This window comes from Gymnogyps californianus, chromosome 4, assembly GCF_018139145.2.
Source record: "Gymnogyps californianus isolate 813 chromosome 4, ASM1813914v2, whole genome shotgun sequence".
Lineage (NCBI taxonomy): Eukaryota > Metazoa > Chordata > Aves > Accipitriformes > Cathartidae > Gymnogyps > Gymnogyps californianus.
In genome coordinates this window covers 30,831,592-30,853,782 of record NC_059474.1, presented here as the reverse complement: position 1 = coordinate 30,853,782, position 22,191 = coordinate 30,831,592, and the positions used below count along the sequence as shown (strand labels likewise).

The 22,191-nt window shown below is 36.7% G+C and overlaps 1 protein-coding gene across 1 annotated transcript in view; it reads left to right on the top strand.

Moving 5' to 3' along the window:
- The window catches only part of CHIC2 (cysteine rich hydrophobic domain 2), a 31,889-nt gene extending 12,618 nt beyond the window's left edge, over window positions 1-19,271 (top strand). Inside the window, exons 4-6 of the mRNA XM_050895445.1 lie at window positions 8,882-8,938; window positions 9,105-9,164; window positions 12,077-19,271. Of these exons, the coding sequence (XP_050751402.1) occupies window positions 8,882-8,938; window positions 9,105-9,164; window positions 12,077-12,127 (168 nt within the window). The 3' untranslated portion in view covers window positions 12,128-19,271. The remainder of the gene's footprint in view (window positions 1-8,881; window positions 8,939-9,104; window positions 9,165-12,076) is intronic.
- Window positions 19,272-22,191: the final 2,920 nt, after the last annotated feature.

Here is a 22,191-nt window from a genome sequence, read left to right as displayed (position 1 = left end):
TAGAATTGCAGTACTGCTAGATTTCTTAAAAGCTGGTATTGTGCACGTAAATTGCATGTTTCAGAAAGTTCATGGGCAATCTCTTAAAATGAATAGAATCAGATATTTAATAGCAATCTGTACTAATACTTTCAAGAGCTACTTGTTTGTTTGTGAATTCACACAAAGCTGATGAATGCTGCTTAAGCCTCATCATTAGTTGTCACTTTGTAGCAGTTTACATCTTCAGAGTGCTGTATAAACATAAGCTAATTACAACTTCCAAAGCATTGATTAAATTAAATATGTGGTGGAGGAGCTGGGATGAATTTTCTTAAATACAGTAGTCTTGCTTGGCAGTGGAGGATACTGATGTTAAAATACATTAGCTCAGTTTATTGAAGCTATGAATACATTACATTTATTTTCAAAATTGAAGAAAATACATATTTTTCTTCTCTGCTTATCTGCCAGGGACTTGGCACTGGAGAGACTCTAGTATCATAATGTCTTTCCAAGCAGTTCCTCAAGGCAATTACATAAGATGGAAGGTGCCTTGTTTTTGAAGTCTCTGTTGTGACAATTTACATTTTAATTCAGTTTGGAAGAATCTTTAAAATTGTAATGTATTTATTATGTTTATCCTAACCAGAACATGTGATCTTTATATTGTGTCTAGTCAGCTTAGTAAAACTTTTCTAAAGTAGAGCTTGTATGTATCAAATATATTCAGAGGTCTTTAAAATCATCTCTCTTTTTAGTATTAGCTATGAAATGAAAACTTTAAAAGAATCAGAAGATTCAGACCTGGTATATTTTTCTTCAAAAATTGTTCACTATAATTTTGGTCAGAAGAGTCACTAAGTCTTCCACATACTGAACTTCAAGTGGCAAAGCTTGTAGAACACTAAATATGTGAAATCATCATGTGTATAGCTCTGTGATTATTTTTTTTTTCCTATCTCTGAAATGAGATTTTATTTCCTTCAGAGCACCCTGTAAAGGTTTATCAGGTTTTCATGTGCTTTCCTAAAGGGTAGAGTAGTGAGTTGGTCCATAACAAGGTGTGGGAGCAGATAGTTCTGCCATGTCTTTTGATTTGCAAACCTGCTTGGGGGGCAGGGCAATAAGACTGGTATGAAGAATACTTAGAAATGTAAGTGAATCACAAAATATTAGTTTGTTTCTTTATAGGTCAAATGCAAATCCTTTAGTATTTAAAAAATATGTATTCTAAAGTTAAATATGTAATTTCATGTATTCTTAATAATGGGGTTTATATTAATCTTAAATGCAGCATATATCTTTGGTTTCTATAGTGAATATTCTAAATGCTATTTAAAATTTAATTGCGTTTGTAATTGGAATGATATCTCTGAACATTCTCATATAAATCAAAATAATACATGTAGGATTAACATTTCCATGTTATAGCGCCTTTTACGTTGTGATGGCTGAGGTATATAGAGGGAGCCATAGATCGTGCAGTGGTTTGATTTTAATAATGCTTTTTGTATTGCTTTTCATGTCCAATTTGACATTTCTGAAAAAACATATGTGAGCTAGTTGAAATTCGCATAGAGCTATTTTGAAAGAGCATGCTAAAAATGGTCAGGCTAGTTGTCAGATTTGGAAATCAGGTTAGGAAGGGTCATTTTTAGGATTCTGTCTTTAGCAACTTGTAGATGATGCTGAATAGGGAACATATGCAAACACTGTTGAGGAAAGAATTAGAATGCAAAATTATCTGAAATTCATATGGTAAAATTAAAATAAGTAGAAAGCACTTCACTGAACAATAACTTGTTAGACTGTGTTACTGTAAAACAAACATAAAACTAGAATGGGCTGCTGGCAAGTGTGAAGTAGTGACACTTCTGTGCCTCTTCCCTTTTTTTCAAAGTAGTCTTGCTCTGAGATGTATTCACTTTTTCACTTTATTAAACAAACCAGGGTAAAACATTATTTTCTGCATAAGTGGAACACTCCCAGTAACTCAAGCACTATGTATAAATAAAGTAACTTTTTATTTAACAAAAAAAATAGTTCAAGAAACATGACTGCTGACAAAACAGTTGGGAGGCTGAGAGGGGCAGTTCTCTACAAAAGAGAAGACTGAAAGAGTTGATAAGTCTTCTACCATACCAAACATTCAGGTAAAGTGGAAAGTGACTAGGTACTTTTCATTTTGTTCCCCATAAAAATTATTTTTGCTAAATTTTGGAATAAATTGTTGAATTTGGAACAATAATGATGATGGTGATGGAAAATATTTTTTTTTAGAAAAAATAAATCTGGCTACTTAATTGGTTAACTAGCTACAGGATCAACCTGCTTGGGATTCTGTAATTTTCTGGTTCAATCCTAGACAGGCAAGGCACTGTAGAGGCTGTCCCTTTCAGAAGAATCATTCTCTTCAGCATGCACACTAGTGAAGCGTTGAATTTTACAGGTCCTTCTAGAGTTATTTTAAGTTGTGCTGCCTTTCAGTCTTTCTGGCCATGTAGCTTCTCTTCCGTTCTTGGCCCCTGCCCTTAGACACTCCTAACAGCAGGAGTCAAAGGCTTCCTACATACTAATAAATTAAACCTGGGAGTGTTCCTAGGAATTGACGCTTTACAATTTGTACTCTGAGAGGTTCCTGGCAGGCTCTGAGTCTGTATTGTGTAACTATTCCTAGGCATTATCAGAATGCTCCAGGCACTATGAGTGGTTCGGAAGTTATGAAAAGTTACTGATACAGATGTAAGCTGTTGCCTACCAGCTGGCTTCAAGTGAATGGGAATGTTTTTGGGCACAGTTTCATTTCCCAATAGAGATGTAACCTGAGATTCTTTAATTTCTCCACCTGCACTGGCCTTGAACTATGTTCCATAGCATACTACTGGATATTTTGGAAATAAATGATGGAGACAGAAATTAACATCTCTGTAACCTTAAAAGGTTACAGAAAAGAAGATGGAGGTGGACTTTTCATCCACGTTCAGTTTATAATTTCCCACAGTGGATGACACCAGATGAGTTATTTGGTGGAGATTCAGTCCTGTTTTCATCCCTGTTACGGTCAATTCCATCTTACATGTTCATTTCGTGTGGTCCTTTCTGTGAGAATGTCCTTCAGCAGGAGGTGGATGTTTTAGATTGTCATGGCCAGGTTTGAATAATTTGTTTGGAGGGAACAGAGCTTCATGGTTTTTGTTTCCTTATAATGACAGAGAATCAGAGCTAGAATTTAATCCTGGAATAAAAAAGTTACAAATCTTTATTTACAAATTCAAGTAACAACATTAGTTATAATCCCGATGCTTCATGGATCAGTTCAACATCTGTCTGCCTGTGAAATGTGTTTTTCCACATCTCGGTTAGGTCTTCTCAAGGGAAGTGTGTTAATTTTGCCAAGGTTAAGACCATTGCTTCTACAAGGCTTCTCCATAGTATGAGGTTTCCACAATGATTAGCTCTAGTTGCTGTCACCTCATTACAGAAAGTAGCTAGCTACCCTTATTTGGTGACTTAGCTCTTACAGGACAGCTAAAATATCAAGTTAGCATCTTGAGTCTTTTGGATTGTCTATATTTGAGAGGAAATTTATATGAGACTTTTGTAATCAACTTTTAGGAACTTTCCTTGATAATTTCTCTTTGCCACTTGTTTCTACTGCAGACCAAAATGACTTTGGAAAATACTCATCCAGTATCTATCAGTTAATACGTTGGTGATAATACTACAAGATGTTCTCCATTGTACTCCTGGATACATCACGGGGTGTATGTTTCTGTACACCTTCTCCATTTTCCACATATTTCATGGCTTTTGTGCTTTCTTAAACAGTCTAGGAGTTCGAGAATCAAGGTAACCAGAGTCTCTGAGGAATTGTCTTTGGCTTAGATATTAAAAACTGTTATATGCAGTAATGTCAAATAACGCTGCTCTCCTCTTTATATCAGCAATGTGGTGGAAGAGACCTTTCCAGAAAGCAGTTGATCTGATTTGATTCGTTAAGCTTTAAATTCATCTCTCGGTGATGTACCAACCCAGGGTTGAGACCTGTACAAATTAGGTCAGTTTATGGATCATGTGAGGATAGGGGACCATATCCTCAGGGCTATATTTTAGAACGGGAAGTTTCCTGAGGTCAACTTGATGTTGTCAGTTCTTCTCTTCCAGAATTCTGCTGATTTCATTTCTCTTTGCCTGATCAGGAGCTTTGATCTGTGCTTTGGTCTGGGCTCACTTTCTGCCCAGAATCATCTGTAAGGTAAGACAAGATGCAGCAATAGTAATCCTGTTGGACAAAGCAGTTATTGGAAAATCGTACAAAAAGCACCAGAATGCTACATTTATTTCCTACATATTGAAAAGTATGAAGATACTCTTCAATCCATGTAGTATGGGTTTCACTCACTTTCTTGCATGGATGCTACAGTGGCTTCTGGGATAAGCACCCTTACAGTAGTCTCTAGTAAGAAATATCCTAGCTACTAATAGGAAAGATGATGCGAGATACACCTATGTGGTTGAACAGACACCTTTTCAAACTACTGTACATGCTGAAGCAGGTATTCCAGGATGTCAGGATCTGAAATCAACTCAGGTTTCACCTTTGTCATCTTTGCCCTTCACAAATAGAGAATTCCTCAGTAAGATGGGAATCTTACCAATTTACAGTTTCTAAAGGGTTTATTTGTGATACGGTGTTCAAGGTGGGGACTTTCTCAGCACAGATAAAGATATATGTAATTCAGTTATGCATGTTCTGAGTACAGCTTTGGCATTTTTGTGGCACCAATATGGGCCTCAAAATTGACTTGGGGGATGTTCTGGCGTGTTGAAAGTGAGCATACAGTTGTGTGACTCAGTTATCTTCTAACTTTATATTTCATTGTTTGTGCTGATAACGAAATTACTTGGGTATAAATTTTGTAGTCAGGTATATCTTTGTTTGGAGAATGAACAGAAATTCCTGTTTCCATCATTTCTGTCTTGGAGTGAGCGGAGATGGTATAGTTCAGACCTCTGATAGGATCCTTTGCCTTTCTTCCGTGGGGTGTAATACAAATTCTGGCCACCTGAGAATCAACAAAAATCTGCTTAAATTGGTCTCTTTGTATTTTGACATTTGAGGATAAAGTGTATTTTTTCAGGGCAATATGCAAAATTATTAATACTTGATTGTGGTAAAGTTTTATATGAAGTAATTTGAGAATCTCCATGTACTATTTATTTGACTAATGTTGCACTACATTTACATATGTTTTGGAGTTTTCAGATGAGAAGTCAAAGATCAAATGCATGTAGTGGGAGGTTCTTCTGTTGTTCCCAGACAAGTATGAATAAAATTGATAGTGGAAGATCATGTTGTTACTGTCCATGTTTCCCCACTTAAATAAAGACAAAGGGAGGTACTCAAATTAGCACTGTTTTGGGAGTCATGTAAGATCCTTTTGTTTAATACTGTACCAGTCATTCACTGATTTACAGCAGGAGTTGAGGGGGCTTTGGCCCATTCACTAGTACTGTTTAGTGTAGCGTGCATGTTCCCCATCATGCACTGCAAGAGGGGGCCCTGCGGCTGCGCAGCCTACCAGTCCAGATCATAACTACATCTGGAATTGTAAGCTAACTTCACTAGACACTGCAAAGACATAACAGAAAGGTCTTGCAGTTGGTAATACAGGTAACACACTGTTTGTATTCCGTATTGCCTTGTTTCTGCATGAAAAGTTCATACTTAGTCTTCCTTTTTTTTTTTTCTTCCATGTTTAGGGGCAAAACTTTATTTTACTTAATTGGGAGCAATAAGCATTGGTGAAAGTGTATTCTGAGTTGGGCTTTTTTGGTAGTCTGATTTTTCAAAAGACACTGTCAAACATGAATATCTTTAAAGAATCAGTTATTTTACAGGAATGTTTCATTAAACATTGCATCTAGGTAGTTGATTGAAGAGGTCTATTTCCCAAAATTCTGTGGATAACGTTAAAGACTATCTGCTTTTTTCACAGATTATGTTACAAAGCATACTTTATTATCATTGGTATGCTAAAAAGTGTACTTGAATTGCAGTTTTAGCTTTACTCAAATATTGGATTGGGTTTTTTAAGAAAAAAAATTTAAAAGCTGGATAGTATTAAATCTTCCTAATAAGCAAGTCTCTCTTCCACTTAATTTGTGCTTTTGTTGCAGCTAACAAATAATTTGCTGTATGGGTTTTTCTGTACACCATTGATAGAATATATAAGCTTGTCATCCTAGTGTGCTGGAAATGCTACACTCAAATCAAGTGTTCCTTTCTGGTTTTGTATATCCTCACCTGCTCCTCACTGTAAATCATTGAGATGTCAAGAGCAGTGATTAATTAAGCTGCACGTGCAAGTGCTTTTTTTCACCTGTCAAGTAGGAAGAAAACTTACTATAGTGAATTGTGTGATGCTGTTTAATTCATTTCTTTTTATTCCAAGCTCTGAGGTTTGTAGAAATATTTTACAGTCTAATTTTCATTAACATTTCTGTAATGATAATATGGCATGATCTGGGAGCTATGACTATCCCAAATTATACTACAGGAAGGATTGTATTTAAGGCTCTGGGAACATAAATAATAATGGTCTCGAGGCTGCATGTGTTTTTATCTCATGCTAGTCAAATGACTTTAAACTGGCTTCTTATTTAAATAAACCAATTAATAGTACATAACTATCTATCAATTTCTTATTTATGTGTGTGTATTGTAATATATATGTAATTTTATTGGAATTTGAAAAGCTTGGATGTTTTTCACACTCTTTGGGGCAAACAATGAAATTAAATTGTATAGTGATCTTAATCTATTATTAAAAGGTCCTGGAAAGGAAGATTACAAGGTAGATTCAGGTTTTGAATCAGTTTTGCCATTGGTTTAGCAGCGGGTGGGCAGGCAGATGCCTGCTCAGAGTAGAACCTATTGCCATTTTTCACCATTGATAGAGTAGCCTTTCAGAGTCAATGAGCTCTGTCAATGTGAGCTTGTCAAGGCTACAACTTCATAGACCTGAGAGGCGGTTTGAGAGGTCAGCCCTTTTCAGGTTTGCTGTGATGCAAATGAACTTTAATGCTTAAACAACTATTGGAATTTTTATGTCTGCTCCTTGTTCTTTTTTCTTCACAAAGTCATTGACGAGACATTCAGTGCTTTTTAAATTGGAAGTTGCATTGTGCTAAAGACCTAGTACAGATTTACGGAGGGCTGAAAGCAGTTAGATCATGTTCTTTTCATGGTGCGATTAGAATCAAATCGATTTCCCTACAGCCTTCAGCATTCAGATGGCAATTTTAACAAAGCTTGGGGGCTAGACAAGGGACAAAACGACTGAACTGAATGTTAATTACACTCTGCAGCCTTATTTTCTTTTGATTTGGAGCTGACTGGCAACTAAATTAACAAAAGTGTGACCATAACTGCTGCCCTATTTTCATTTAAAAGGAGAGCAGACTCTAAAAGGCTATCTTTACAAAGAAACAAGTGAGGTCTACTGATTATTGTTAAAGGGCACTGTCTTAAAAACATAATAATAACAATAACCCCCAAAATATTCAATTCCCAGTTGATGTGATAAATTAGTCACTGGCACATCCACCTTCTGATAATTCCTTGACTTGTGCTTTTTAAAATAAAAATTCAGTGTAATGATTACTCCTAGCAGTGATCTAATTTTTAATCATGTGACCACGGTACATGCTTAGATGTGTTTCCCCACAACCGCTTTGGTATTAAAATAGAGAGAAACTGATGTTTGAAAACCAAGATGTTAATATTTGGTGGGAAATGAATAATTTGTTATCTAATTTTTATTTTACTCAGACATTCTTGTTTCTCATGACAGCATTTAGTTTGGTTTGTTAAGGTTCATTTACAGTACTTGTATTTTGTAGTAATAACAGCAAGATGCTTTCTCATCCCTTCCCCTCACCCCTCTCTGCCTTGTAAGGAAGCTGCAGCTGCACTAAGTTGTATTTGATCCTTGTCATTGCTCCGTCCTTTTGCACCTGCAGCTCTGTTGGTCTCATCTTAACACCTGGCACCATGAATTATCCTCTTTTTATTCATAGTCAGTAGCAAATCCCATTTAGAGCTAAGCAGTATATATTCTGGCAGTCAAATGACCATAAATGTCAGAATGTATTTCTCAAATGTAAATATAACTGAATAATTATATTCAAAATGCTGTGAAACTTTACAGCACAGAATATCCTTTAATACTAGCATGCATAATCTTAAAAAGCTGTGCAGAACAGCTTTCAGGATTCTCTATCTGAAGTGTCAAGTGTGGTCAACATAGGCAGTAAAACTTTGCTTTAGAATCCTAAATATTGGGTTTGCTCTTTATACAAATCACAGACTTCGTAATATTCATTTGTGCAATTTACTGTAACTTTCTGCGTTTGTTTTTCAGTCTCTAAAATCTGGATGTAAAAGTAACAAAAACTTCTCTTTTCTTTAGTGTTGCATATTTGTACTTGACCTACAGCATTGCAAAATAGTTTGCAACATTTGTCAGTTTAGATGCCGACCTTCTTAGAAGTAGTGCATTTAGACCACTGACACTGGGGGAGCAGTGTTCCTGCTTTTATACTTAGATCACTTCAAAATTTCTGTGGTTTTAAAGTTATAGCTGCTATAAGAGCCAGAAAGCATATATATGAACAGGTTTTGTTCCAAAATGGTTGAAGATAGTTATTTGGGTGTCATAAAAAGTTGTTTCTGTTCTAGTTACTATTCAATACCAGAGAAGTTTTGATAGTACTACAGACCACCCTGTACTCAGTCACTGTCCTGTACCTCTCTCCTTTTCACACAAAAGCAGCTGCAAAACAAAGTTTTTCTAAAACCAGTCAAGAGTAAAATTCTTTCTCATTTGTCTTCCAGACACGAAGATCGATTGAGAAGTTATTAGAATGGGAAAACAATAGGTTATACCACAAGGTGAGTGCCGCAGGGAGCAGCTTCGTACTGTTGGAGTTTGAATTGCACAGTATGGAAACAGATGCTTTTGTTGAACGAAAAATATGAAAGGTGGACAAATGGGCTAGTCTGTGTGCTGCAATAAAATACAGCTCATTTTTCTTCTTTTTCTTTCCTCCTTGTCTAGCTGTGCTTGCATTGGAGACTAAGCAAAAGGAAATGTGAAACGAATAACATGATGGAATATGTAAGTTAAAGGGCTGTTTTGTGAGTTTCTCTATTAAATGATCATTTATTTTGCTTCTGATCTTATTCTTTTCATGATTATTAATCAGTAAAGGTGTCAGGAGCTTAATCGCCTGAGTGCAAGGATTTTCTACGGTTCACAGATGCATGGTTTCATGTGCAGGACTGATTTATAAAGTTATGAATGACTTGAAAACAAGGCTTCACTGTGTTCTGAAAAATAATAAATTAATTGCCAAGATAAAATAGCTTGAACATGTGCTGATGGAGTGTGAAATTTTAGATGCTGTATAAAGAATAACCACAACTTTGGTTACGCAGCAAGTCAGATATGGCTGTTTTATATAATGCTAATCAAGTCTAAAAGTATGGAAGGAGACCTTTCAACTAAGCTGTTGGAGCTTAAGAAACCTTTAGCCTTTTTAGATTTTAACTGCCCCTTACCTCAACTATCTTGAAAGTATCTTTATTTCCAATTGGTGTGACTAAAATATTTTTAAGTCAGTCTCTGGAGTTTTAACTTACTTCAGTCTTTGGCTGAGACTCCATAAGCCCTTCTTGGAAAAATACAGTGAGAAGTTATATGCAGTTTAAAATGAATGATGTCCAATGTGGGATTTCAGTTTGTTTAGCTTGCAACCTTCTTGCTCTTTTTTGGTGCTGTTTTTGTTTCCATTTTCAAAATATCTTGGAGGTACATAGAATAGGATGAAATTAAGCTGCTAAAATGTAAGAAATATTAGAATTTGCATAATTTCTTTTAATGCTCTAGGAAGTAGGCAATAGGAAGGGTTAACTTTTTAAAAATAAAGATTAGCCTTTGAGAAACATCTACTGTATTAGTTCTAATTTGTCTATGATCTTCCCTTACATGGTACTTTGTCTGTTCTTTGAAACAACAAAGCTATCATGCATATGAAAAATTTAAAAGTGGTTAGTTGGAAATTATATTAAAAGAATCTTTTAGTCTTCCCCCTTCTCCTGTTTCTACATTAGATCTTGTTTCTAGCCTGAAACATAAGATCTTTAAAATGCGTTTTTTACAGAATGGCTCTATTCGGTTCACTGAATAAGTAGACTTTTTGTAACATCTATTCTACAAAATTTTTTGGTTTAGATGTGTGAGATGTGACTGAAAATGGAATAAAGCAAATTTCAGAAAGTAGATTTGAGCTTTACCTAAATTATTTCACTGAAAATTTTGTTTTTCTACAGGGAAACCTTGTCACATCCAATGTTTTGCAGATTCAATGGAAAAAAACATATACAATGCTAGTTTGTAAAAACTATGGCTCAGCAACATTTACAGATGAACATTCATTCTATTAAATACAATTTAAAATCCGTTGACCTGTTTACGTTAATAATATGTAAGCATGGGCATGTAGATTTACTGGATAAAGATCGAAGATTTTATTTTCAATTTGTGAAACATCTAATATGTTATCTCTGGATACATTTAACGAGAAAATTTTTACAAAACTTCTCTGTACCATTTTCTCATTTTCAGTGAACTGATTTGCTAGTCTATTAAAAACTGCCCTCAATGTTGTGTTCATGATTTAATTTTAAAAAATAAACACTTATCCTCAATTTTTTTCAAAACAGGTGATTTAAATTAGACTCTTGTACCCAAAACTTGGTGCTTTGCCAACTTGAGGTTCTAAGTCCACTGTTGTAGATGCTAAATTGAATAAATAATTCAATAAAGAAAATAAAGACAAGATAGTCTTACACCTTTGGCATAAACACAGTGTTCCGGCTTTACTCCGTGCTCCCTTTTTGAAACCTTTCCTGAATATCAGAAGCCCGATATCTCTGAAGCATCCAGTGGTTGACTCATGTCAGTGATCAATGGATTTTGAGCAGTTTGCATCAGTCCTGAAAATAAGTCACTTCTGAATAACTCTAAAAATAAACTTATACACCTGATTTTGATATTCATTGTTTCAAAAGTGTTTGCCTTAGAAATAAAATCAGACTTACTTCTTTTCTGATGTTCAATATGCTATCAGAGATAGAAGCGTTTACCCTCTAAGCAGTCAAGTTGTGTTCTCCTTTACAATAAAAAACATTTAGAAATTATTTTTTAACTTCTTAGAAAGGCAAGCTTCCCTTACAAGTAAATAAAATCCTTAGTTATGTTACCAGATGCATTTGTTTATGAATACAATCATGCTGCTGTATTATGACTGTCTCTCTGAAGAAAGAAAATGCACAAGTGAGCACTTTCTTTAAGCTTTCTATTTAAAGTAGGATAAATACTTGGATTGTATTCTGGAGTGTACCTTACCATGTGTACGTAGCTCAGAAACACATAGTTTAAATTTGAATCAGGACTGTAAGAATAACCATGCGAAAGCATTAGTCAGGTTTCTTATTAACTACTTGCAGATTTGTTAGATATGGGAACTTTGCAAAGGTTGATACACCTTTATATACAAGTTTTGAACTATAAACATGATTTAGAATCCTATATTAAGTGGAAACAATTTTGAAGTAAAGGGAATTGCATGTGTAATTGAAAATTAACTTTGCATACATTGTGCCTTCTGGTTTTTTTAAATGAATATGTTTATCTCTTTCATAATTTTTTCCTAATAAAGTAAATGAATTATGTTAAAGAATAATTATGTAGTAGCTTATTTCAGTTTGTTTAGATGTGTTAGGTATTGGTAGGCAAACTTTTCCAATTGAATTTTATTCTTTAAGGGTTTTGGTTTTCTACCCCAAAACAATTAAATCGAACAGGACTTTTCTAATGGTCTCCTACCTAAGAAAAGCACTGTGATCTTTGATTGTCATCACAACTTGATGTACTAAAAAAAAAAGAGCATGTGAATTATCGTTGTGATAGATAATAGGATTGCTGCCATCTTCCATTTAATACATATTTGTTTTCTTTTTATACAGGTCATCCTTATAGAATTTTTACCAAAGACACCGATTTTTCGACCAGATTAGCATTTGATTTATTTATAGAGACTTATTCAAGTATGTTGTCTTTCCAATGGTGCCTTGCTTGGTGCTCTCCTGGTGGTGACATAGCATTGGTTCTACAGAATCTTGTGGTGTTTTCGTTCTTTTTTGGGTTTTTTTTTGTTTGTTTGTTTTGTTGTTTGTGTTTTGGTTCTTTTTTTTTAAATAAGAGCATGTTCTAAGTGCATTTGGTCAAACTGCAAAGTAATTTCATGCAAATGTTAACTACTACTTAAGTTATTACTTTTACTACTTCTGTTTGTTAATGTATCTTGATTTTCAAAGAGTCTTTTATATGTGCGCGCGTGCGTGTGTGTACATATATATATTACTATAAATACACAGCTGAAAATGGTATACAAGTGAGCAGGTATTTTTTTATCCCCAAATGACACAACTAGTTGACTGTACATTGTCTAAGTTCTTTTAATCATTCATTTACATGCTGAAGTACCTTCTGAGATCTTCCTAAACTTTTGTCAGTGACTAGTCAATTGTAAATATTTTTATTTCTTTTTGGGATATTGGCTAGCCTCTTCCAACAAAAGAAGGAGATAAAGTTCTTTCTGAAACTGTGCTTTTTCAAACCCAAATGTCATTGCATTAGTAGAAATCTCTGTGCTTTTCATGAAGAAGTCCTGTCAGCTGGTTCTGAAAAAGTTCTTATTTAAAGGTTAAAAAAAAAAAGCAGCACAATAGAATAATTATTTTACTCAGACTAGAAGAATCACTGAGAGAATTGTATGCATCTGGTTAGTAGAACTCAACATCACAAAAAAAAAAAAAGTATGGCAGTTTATAATGTAGCTGTTTTACTTCAGGCTAATGCCATGTATCAGCTTTATTCCTACTGTTTACCAGATCCTGTACACAGGGGTGCAGAAGGACTTGTTTTACTAAAACTTACTGTCCAAGAGGACCTTTCAGGGTGGTTGGTTTTTTGTTTTGTTTTAAAGCCACATAAGCAGAAAAAAGTTATTGAAGAAACCTTGAACAGTACAGATGCAGATGCTGTGTATTAAAAATAATCAAAGCAGGGTACACTGGGCAACAGTGTAAGTTTAAATGTGTTAGATAATTATTTATTGCACCCTTGCTTCTGCTCATTTTGGTTTACAAAGCTTATTTTCTGCACAAGTGTAAGACTTTTTTAACTGGATATATGATGTATGCTTGGGTCAGGCCAGTTGTATTTTGTTTCTTCTACTTATATCTTAGTTGTACATATCTTCACACATAGGTTTTTTTAATTGCAACTCAATCATATTTTTAAATTTGCTTTAGGTATCTAAAATTACTGTACATGAACATTAATGTAAGTTAAGAATATGTTCCTTGTACAGTTGTGGTAGCAAGCAATAATGTGAATATATGAAAAAACAGGTATACTCTGCTTAATATTTGTATGAATGAAAAGTTAATACCACTACAAGAATAATCTTCTCTTTTTAATCTTTTAAATACAAGTTTTATTTCAAGGTAATACATTACAGGTACCTTGATGCTGTGAACTATTTTTCTATGTCTTCAAAATATTTATTCTCTGTAAAATATTCTCTAGTGAGTATTATATTCCTAAATTGTTGATAGTGGGAGTGGTCTAGAAAGTTTTAAGTTTTCTTAAATCTAAGCCTTCTGTATCTGTTCCCAAAACTCATCCTTTGCTCAGCTTTTGTCTGTGGATTCCTGCTGTTTACTTTGAAAATAGCTCAGCTATGCTTTTCATACAAGCCTACAAATGTGTTTCTCTGACTGATGGAATATGATTTTTAATTAACAAGTACCAGTTTTGTGCTGCCTCAGTCTTCTGGGTCCCACAACTGTTTCTCTCTGAAGTAACTGGTTATAATTTTTTTAAAATCAATTTCAGCTTCTTTAGTGCAAATCTGGGTCTGCAGCAGTCCTCCTCTCACCCAGAAGTATTAGTTATAATCTCGGACCAGTTTCAGCCTGAGAGGGAGGCCAGAAGCCTAACATTGATGGCAGCTGAGGTTGTGGAGGTTGGAGGTGCAGGGGAGAGGCTGGAATTGAACAGAAATGATAACTGGTGATAAATACTGATGACCGGAAATATATGTTGATTTCTTCAAGTGTCAGTTTTCAATAAAATGAATACTGAATCATACAAGGCCTAGATTTTATTATCAAAATTCTCAGTTGACTGTATAGATAGGTTTGTGTCATGGATGCAGTTTTCCACTGGTAGTTCATTAGTGTGGAGGGGTAGGTTGGATACGGCTTGTGATAGGTTCATAGCAGCACTCTATTCAGTGTGAGCTATTTGCCTTAGTTTACTACCCAAACTTCCCATACCATGTTCTGTGACACCACAACTACCTTGCCAGCAGCACCCAAACCTACCTACAGTAAAGCTAATTTGAGCGCGATGTGTGCTGAAACCAGAGCAGCGAATAGAGTGTGGCTTACATGTTTACAAAGAGTATCTTGTTAGTAAAGCTTCCGCATAAGCGGTAGTGCTGGTTAAGATCTTGTCTACTTTTAGGTGCATCTGCAGTCATCTGCTTGGTTAGCAGGCATTTCTGTATTTTAACTATGACTTTCTTTCTAAGAATTATAGTATAGGGGTCCAAAGTAGAGCTCTGAGCAAATAAAAAGTCAAATCCCTTAGTAAGGAGGCCAGACTAATTGCCTCTTAAAGTATTTCTGATATTTCATTAAAACAATGTCTCTGACTTAAAATACAACCGGAAAACTTGAGAAACTGCATATATATATATATATATATAAGTTTAGCTCAAAAGTGTTACTGTCCTGATGAGGTAGTACACTCGCCTAGTAAGAATGTTGTAAAACATTTTCATACAATCCCTTTCGATTCATTAATTACAATGATAGAAATTGAACATGGCAGGAACTTTAATCAACTGTTTAATGCCTGCAGCAGTCATCAGGATTTTCCTTTGATGTTGTTTCTAAAATACTAAATCTATTTATTTTGTGTGCTAGTGAGAAGACATATATTACCTTTTTTGTCCAGTTGGCAAAGAATGACGTTGCAACAGTTGGAGCAGGCCAGAAGCTATAGTAGGACTTCCAGGATATAGCCTACTCTTTGCTAGAATAAATATTACATTGTACTAACTTGTTCAGCTTCTTGCAACTCAGCAATTCCTACAAATAATCTTATCTATTTCCAATTTCCTTGAATAGTAAGAGTTAGGTACCCACTTGATATTCATCATTTAACAAGTGATGCTAATTATGTCTGTTTCACTTTTAGCCTGAAAGACTAATGGTAAAGGCATCAGTGACTCCCTGTGCAAGCTAATTATTATTTTTAGACATAGTGGCCTTTAACTGGGCAATAAAGATTTCTTTCTTACTGTAATATAATAGAAATAATTTTTTTTTTAATCTTTTAGTGATAGGTAGAAATAAGTCCTGAGGGAGAAAGGCTTTCTGTCTGACCCTACATGAAGAATTCTGTAGAGCTCATCTGCTGTTAAATAGCTATGATTTGAAGTTTATACTGGGATTGGCAAACTTCACCAGAAATTGAAATGTTTATGGAGATAGGTTACACGAAGTCAGTGAATTTTTTGTAATAGCTCAGTAAGAGTCACTTTAATAAACTATGTAAGCAAATCCAAAATTTCCCACAATACTCAAACTCGAGTAGATTGTAAAAACTTATTATAATTTACATCTAAGTACTGTAAACTCTAAATCAATTTGTTAAATGATACTTTTAAATGATGTAAATCTCAAGACCATGGTGTTTAAATGTAATATTCTATCTCTGAGATACATGCTTACTTTAAAGTCAGTTTTCATTTTTTTTCTAAAAGTCATTATTTAGCCCTGAAGATTGTAGGGAAGAGCTTTAAAATGCAATCTGTAACTGCTCAGAAGCCAGAAGGCAAAGAAAAAGAACTTGTCTTTATTCCCTTCCCTCCACCCCCGACCCCAAAGTCTTAATTTTAAATCGGTCCGCTTGTTTTGGGAGCCCTAGCTTATGGTTTTTGAGCAGCTGGCAATAATGCAAATCGTCCACCAAAAAACCCCATTTGAATTCTGAACAATTTAAAGAGATCACTTTAATTGAAGAGCAAAAGACTTGTTAAGCAAAGAAAATCCCTAGTTCTTTTAAGTCCTCCCAGCACTGCTGTTGAGTAATTAAGAGAAGGATCATGATGACCCTACATTAGGTCAAAATCCAGATGATTTTATGTAAAGGAAATGCTCAATTAGAGAGGTCTGAGAGCCCCAAATGTCTTGGATTCATAGTAGCGACTTATTAAGGGTAAGTGGCGCTGGCTAGTTTTGTATCCGTGACTAAAATCATTTATGTTGCTCTTCAGCAACCTTGCTTATGAAAAGAAAGCATTTTAGAAATAAGATCTGTGTTCATCACCGCTAATTTGCTGTAATTTCTGTGCTTCTTCTCCCTAAAGCCACATTGCATTTCCATCACAAACAGCTAAGTGTATGATCGTTATAATGCCTTTAATAGCCATATTGCAGGTAGAAATATTAACTTCTCAGGGACTAATAGGAAATATGAAAATGGAGTTAATGAGCTGAATGCCTATCTGCATGAAGGCTTACTTTGCAAGCGGCACCCAAGAAAACTTCTGATTGTAATATGCATGACCATTATGAATGTTATCAATATACAGCTATGAGAGCTCCCTTTATCCTGTATTATTAGGCTGCTCAATGTCAAAGTATGTTGGATAAGGATGAATGAAGGTTTTTTGCTGGTTTGGATAGAGTGATTATTTCTAATGGTGCTACCTTCTTAATTCCTCTGTTTGTTCTTTGTAAAGTTCTCTCTGTAGGCTGGGTGAATCAGGGGATACTGGTGTAATGAGAAAACAGTATCATTCTTAAGGAAGTAGAAAAATTGCAAGGGGAGAAGTACTCTGGAAGCAAAAAATTTCACCGCTGAAAACATCATGCATTTATTCTTCATTAGTTACAGATATCCATTTGGGTTGTTTTGTTGGTAACAGTATTCTGCAGTTCATTAATTTTTGAACTTCCTCTTTTTGCACACCGATATTTCAGTCAGCGTGGGCTGAATTAGAGACTATTTTTGAAAATTTTAAAAACAGGAATCCTTGAATGAAACTTCATATGTTGACACTTGTTGTGCTGGTGCGTGTATCTCCACCACATGACACCTGGGAAATACATCTTTTATAAACTACGTTTTATTGTTTTCATGGAAGATGTCCTTTTAAAAAATTCTTCTGCTTCGTTTAGCTCATTAATATTTCATTAAGATTTATTTTCTTGAAAAAACATTCATAAATGCTTGACTCCTCAGAATACAACAGACCATTAGGAAAGATTTAGTGAGGCAAAAGATGAAACATAGGAATTAGGAGAAGCAACACCTAAACAATTGCATTTGGGGATTAGGTTTGGAATTCTCTGAGTGTGATGGAAAACAGTTTTGAACTGAATGAAATGGTGCTGAATAATGAAAGTTAATTAAAAGCTAGCAATCCATTATTTCAACAATTATGTAGACTGTCTTAATTTCTATTACATTTTTTTATTTTAACAAGTGTGTTATTAATTTATTTTGGTTATGCCCTAATTGGTAGACAATTCTGCTATTATGCAGATTTTGAGGTAAGCTTCCTTCTAAACTCAGCATCTCTTAGTTTAAAATATCCAGACCAAAACAGAATCGCTGATGAGAGCTGTGCAGCGAGTACAGAACAGTCTTTTCCTAAGCTGGAGCCTGTAATGCATGGCTAATTGTTTCCAAAGAAAATTCTTGACTTGTCCAGACAGCTCCTGTCATGTGACAGTATATCTAAGGCCCAGGAGTAGGATCCAGTTAGGATAATTTAAGTTCAGGTAAGTAAAAGAGACTTTTGTAGCTAGTTGTAGCTTTTATGGAGAAGGGAACCATTGACAAATGCTCACTTTTGGAGGGCAGATAGTAGATTTTATAATGTTTATTGAAACATGCTTCCCCCCCATTTATAATTTCATCATTGAACGTTACTTTGCCTGGTGTTGAAAACTAGACTTGGTACTCAGCTGAAGATTTTTTTCTGTTACAGTGTTTTAGGTTTGTGAATCCATTTTTGAAATCATGTTTAGAAATTTTTTGAAAAGTCAGATATCCTGATGCAATATAACTGATATTTTTAGTGGCTGTATGTTTAAACTGATTTCGTTGTACCAACGTAAATATCTCACTCATCCACTCTAAATGTTTGTCTCTGATCCTTCTGTGCTTGCACCAGGCTTTCTAACTTGTTAGGATATGCAGTGTACCTACTTGTTAATATTGTCAATGGCAGTTTGGTCCAGTGAGATAATCAGGAATGCAGAGTAGTTCCTGATCTGAAAAGTGTAACTTGGATTCTTGTTTCCGTAAAAGACTGAGTATGGCAATCAGAATACGAAACTAATTCCAAACATACATTTTAAAGAGAACAGTAAACTACAAAACAGTGCCTAAATGTTGTGTGCTAAATAAGTCCTGTGTAATTCATGTTGCTTTAAAAGAATTTGCGGAGAATTGCATCAGATTGTTTGTGCTTAGGAAAAACCTGTTAAACCTACAAAGCAGTAATGGTAAATAAGTCACTGAAAGGATGTTATCTTTCAAGAACGCAAACTTAAAAACCAACGTTTTGTACTGTGTTAAAAATCCATTTCAGGCAGAAAATGTGTAAGCAGTAATTTAACCTAGAATTGGGTATTAAGGAAGCTGCTATTTATAGAGAGACTTGACGGTAATTTTGCCAGTTGGGCATCTCTTCTCATAAAGAGTTTAGAAAGATAGGGTTGCTGCGATTTCCACTATTGTAACATTCCTCTTCAAATATTTTAAGTCCGGGTGAGACTGAAAGCTTAGAGGCCAGTACTGTGTTCACAGTACGCACGGCTTTGGGAGGAGAAGATAGGAAGAAAAGGACTTTTTTTTTAAGGCTGCACAATTGTATATATGCATATTTAAGAGTATTTAACCATGTCTGCTAAATTACTGAAGTTAATCTATTGTTGAATTATAGAATATTATTTAATACATCAGCATTGTTTTTTCCTGACCTGACCCAGAATTGGAATGGACTCCAATATAAATTTTTTTAAAGCATTTCTTAAGTTGTATGTATTATAAACTAATAAAATAATTGTTAACCTATCTACTAAGCCTTACTGTTTTTCATCTATCCAATATGTTGGGGGGAGGCGGGTAGGGAGAGGAAGAAAAAGAAGGAAAAACCCCAGAAACTTCTGCCTTATGATACAATGCTCTTTTCTAATTTCCAGTTGATACTTTTAGTCTAAATTAGGAAAAAAAATGACAAAACAGTTTTGGGTACTTTAGGTGACTCTAGGACTAGAGTTACCAAATTTAGAGGCATTGCCTGCCTTAGGTGTTTCAAACTGGCTTTTCATGAAGTCCGCATTTGGAGTTCTTTAAGCTTTTCAAGCCCTAATGGTAGTAGGATTTATTATATGTATTACCGTTATGGCTGAACAGTAATGTTGAAGCTGTTTGTACGCTTTTTTTTATACACTAGTGCTCTCAAACAAGATCTACTTTCCATCTAGTTAAGGCAGACAGCATTTATTCAGAAGGGAATCATTCCTGTCTATGTAATTCACGTATTTTTAAGATGGTCAGATATGAAATGCTGGTTAACCTGAACCTTGTGAACAAAAACTAATCCTGTGCTCTCTGGTGCACCGAGGACGGTCTTGATTCTCATCAGCCAGCTGCTTTTCTTTGCGTGAAACATTTTACAGCTCTTTGGTTACTCTAGTGTGGAAATCTTAACAGCCTCTTTATAATGTGCATGTGTGTAGTATATATAATATATATGCGTGTGTGTGTTCTATATGCACATGTATAAAAAGTGTGTGTGGGGAGGGGTGCTCCTGCGAGGCGCCGTGAAGCATTCGGGGTGTTGTAATTTGGGCTTGCAAAGCGGTATGATACAATGTTGCTGAGCAGAAAAGCGCACGATAGATTTAATGTAGCCAATTGTGTACTTTTGAAAAAAAGAGTAACTGTTCAGTGTGAGTTAATTTTGGATTTTTTCAGCATCTCTCTTTTAGGCTTTGTGCTGCATTCTTCTAGACAAATGCGTATTCCATGTGGGCCACTGTTCTGCTAAATGCTCTCAGTTCTCCTTTTGCAATCAAGATTATGTTGCTAAGGAGATTTTGCTTTTATTGGTGCCATTGATTTGTGTTAATACGTTTTGAATACCTCTCGGTATTCTTCCGTAGACAAGGCCAAAAGAAAAACTTCCCTGAGTTTCCCGATTTACATTACAAATGGAGCGGTGGTGTAATGAAGCCGATATAAAGTGGGCAGTTGAAAGGGAACTAAAGAAGGGCACTCAAGTGAGAAATGAAGAAATGTGCCGAGAGCGGTCTGCGGGCCGCCTTCGGCCCAGCTGCGGGAGCGGGCCCGGGCCGGCGCAGGGGCAGCGGGGAGAGCCCGCGCCTCCGTCCGCGCAGACCACCCACTCGCTGCGGCCCGGCTCCGCGGATTACCCCGCCGCTTCCGACCGACCGACCGACCGGCCGCCCGCCGCGGCGGGGCCCCGGGGCCCCTGTGCGCCGCCCCGGGTACCGCGGGGCCCCCTCCCGCCGCCCCCTCGGGGCTGCCGCCATCGCAGCCAGAGCCGCTTTTCTCCTCTGCGCCAGGCAGCCCCGTTCTGCGAAAGGCACGGCAGGCCGAGGGGAAGAGGAGGGAAGGCTCTGTGGAGCTGCAGAAACGTGGCCTCAGCCTCTACAGCGATGACCTGGGCGCCTGTGCCGCCTCTGGGGCTCACCGCCTGCCTTCCCCCTGCCCTCCGGGCAAGGGCCCCTTGCACAGTGCCCCAGTTCCCCGGGGCTCTCAGATGGGGCACGGAAATGCAGCGTGACCTGCTTTATCGATGCACCGCCATGGCCAGGCTGTGCTGAGAGCCCCGCTCTCGGCCACTCCAGCTTTGTGGTGCCCTTGACGAGGGGGTGGTGGGGCTGCCTGGGCACTGCCCGATCCCTCCAAGTCTGCCTGCACTTTAAAACCAACCAACCAAACAACACCCCCCCTCCAAAAAAACCCCACCAAACAAAAAAGAAAAAACAACACTTTAAAATAAAAAATTAATTTAAAAACACACAAAGCCTTTTAACCTTGTGTTCATAGATGGCTCCACTGAAGGCAAGCCCCAGGAGGACATCAGGCTTCTTGTCCTCATGTACGTGGACAAAGACCTCCCTTGGCTGCTCTCGCTCTTCTGTGTTACATGGATGAGCTCCTGAAGGACTCAAAGACCTGGTAGTTTTTTATATGAAAAGATTATTCAGAGAACATTCACACCAAAAAGCCAAAGAGCGTTCCCATCTTCCAGGTTTTGCTATCACAGAAATCTTCTGCCAGTGGTGATCTAAACCCCTGCCCCCTGCTTGATGTCAGGACAGCACCGAGAAGGCCTGGGTCTACATCCACAAGGTAAAGGAGCCTTTGCTGAGTGATGTCTGTACTTGCAAAGCACCTTTGTGGTTGCACTGCAGATATTCAGAGAGGAGGACTTCTGTTACACAGCCCCCCCGGTGTCACAGCGAAGCGGTGTGAGCCCCATGCCATGTGCTAGTGAACGAGCTGGGATACTAACTGGCTTCAGGCACCTCGTTTAGGTTTTGGTTTTCCCCTGACGTGGGGAGGTGACCCAAAGTCATGGCATCGCCTGACTTCTGATCCAAAGGAGCAAATGTGTTTTGAAATAGAAAGGGTTGCTCTGCCTTTGGCATTGGGACTAGCAGTCTGCTTTATGTTGTATAGTGCTTACTGCAAAAATGTCCCATTGCATTTACGGAGGCTCAGCTTGCTTCTTCACGTTGCTCCACACTGTTCAAGCCAGAGGACTTCATTCTTAGGCTATTGATCACACTATATGTAGCATAAACTTTCCTTCTTGCACTCTCTGCAGTATTAAGCCCCTGCCAGTAGGATGGGAACTCAGGCTTGTTGAATAGATGGGAGGAGTAGAAAAGCTCAGCCTCTTTACTCGTTCTCTACGTGACCTTTTGAGGACTTCAGGTATTAAGTGACTTAT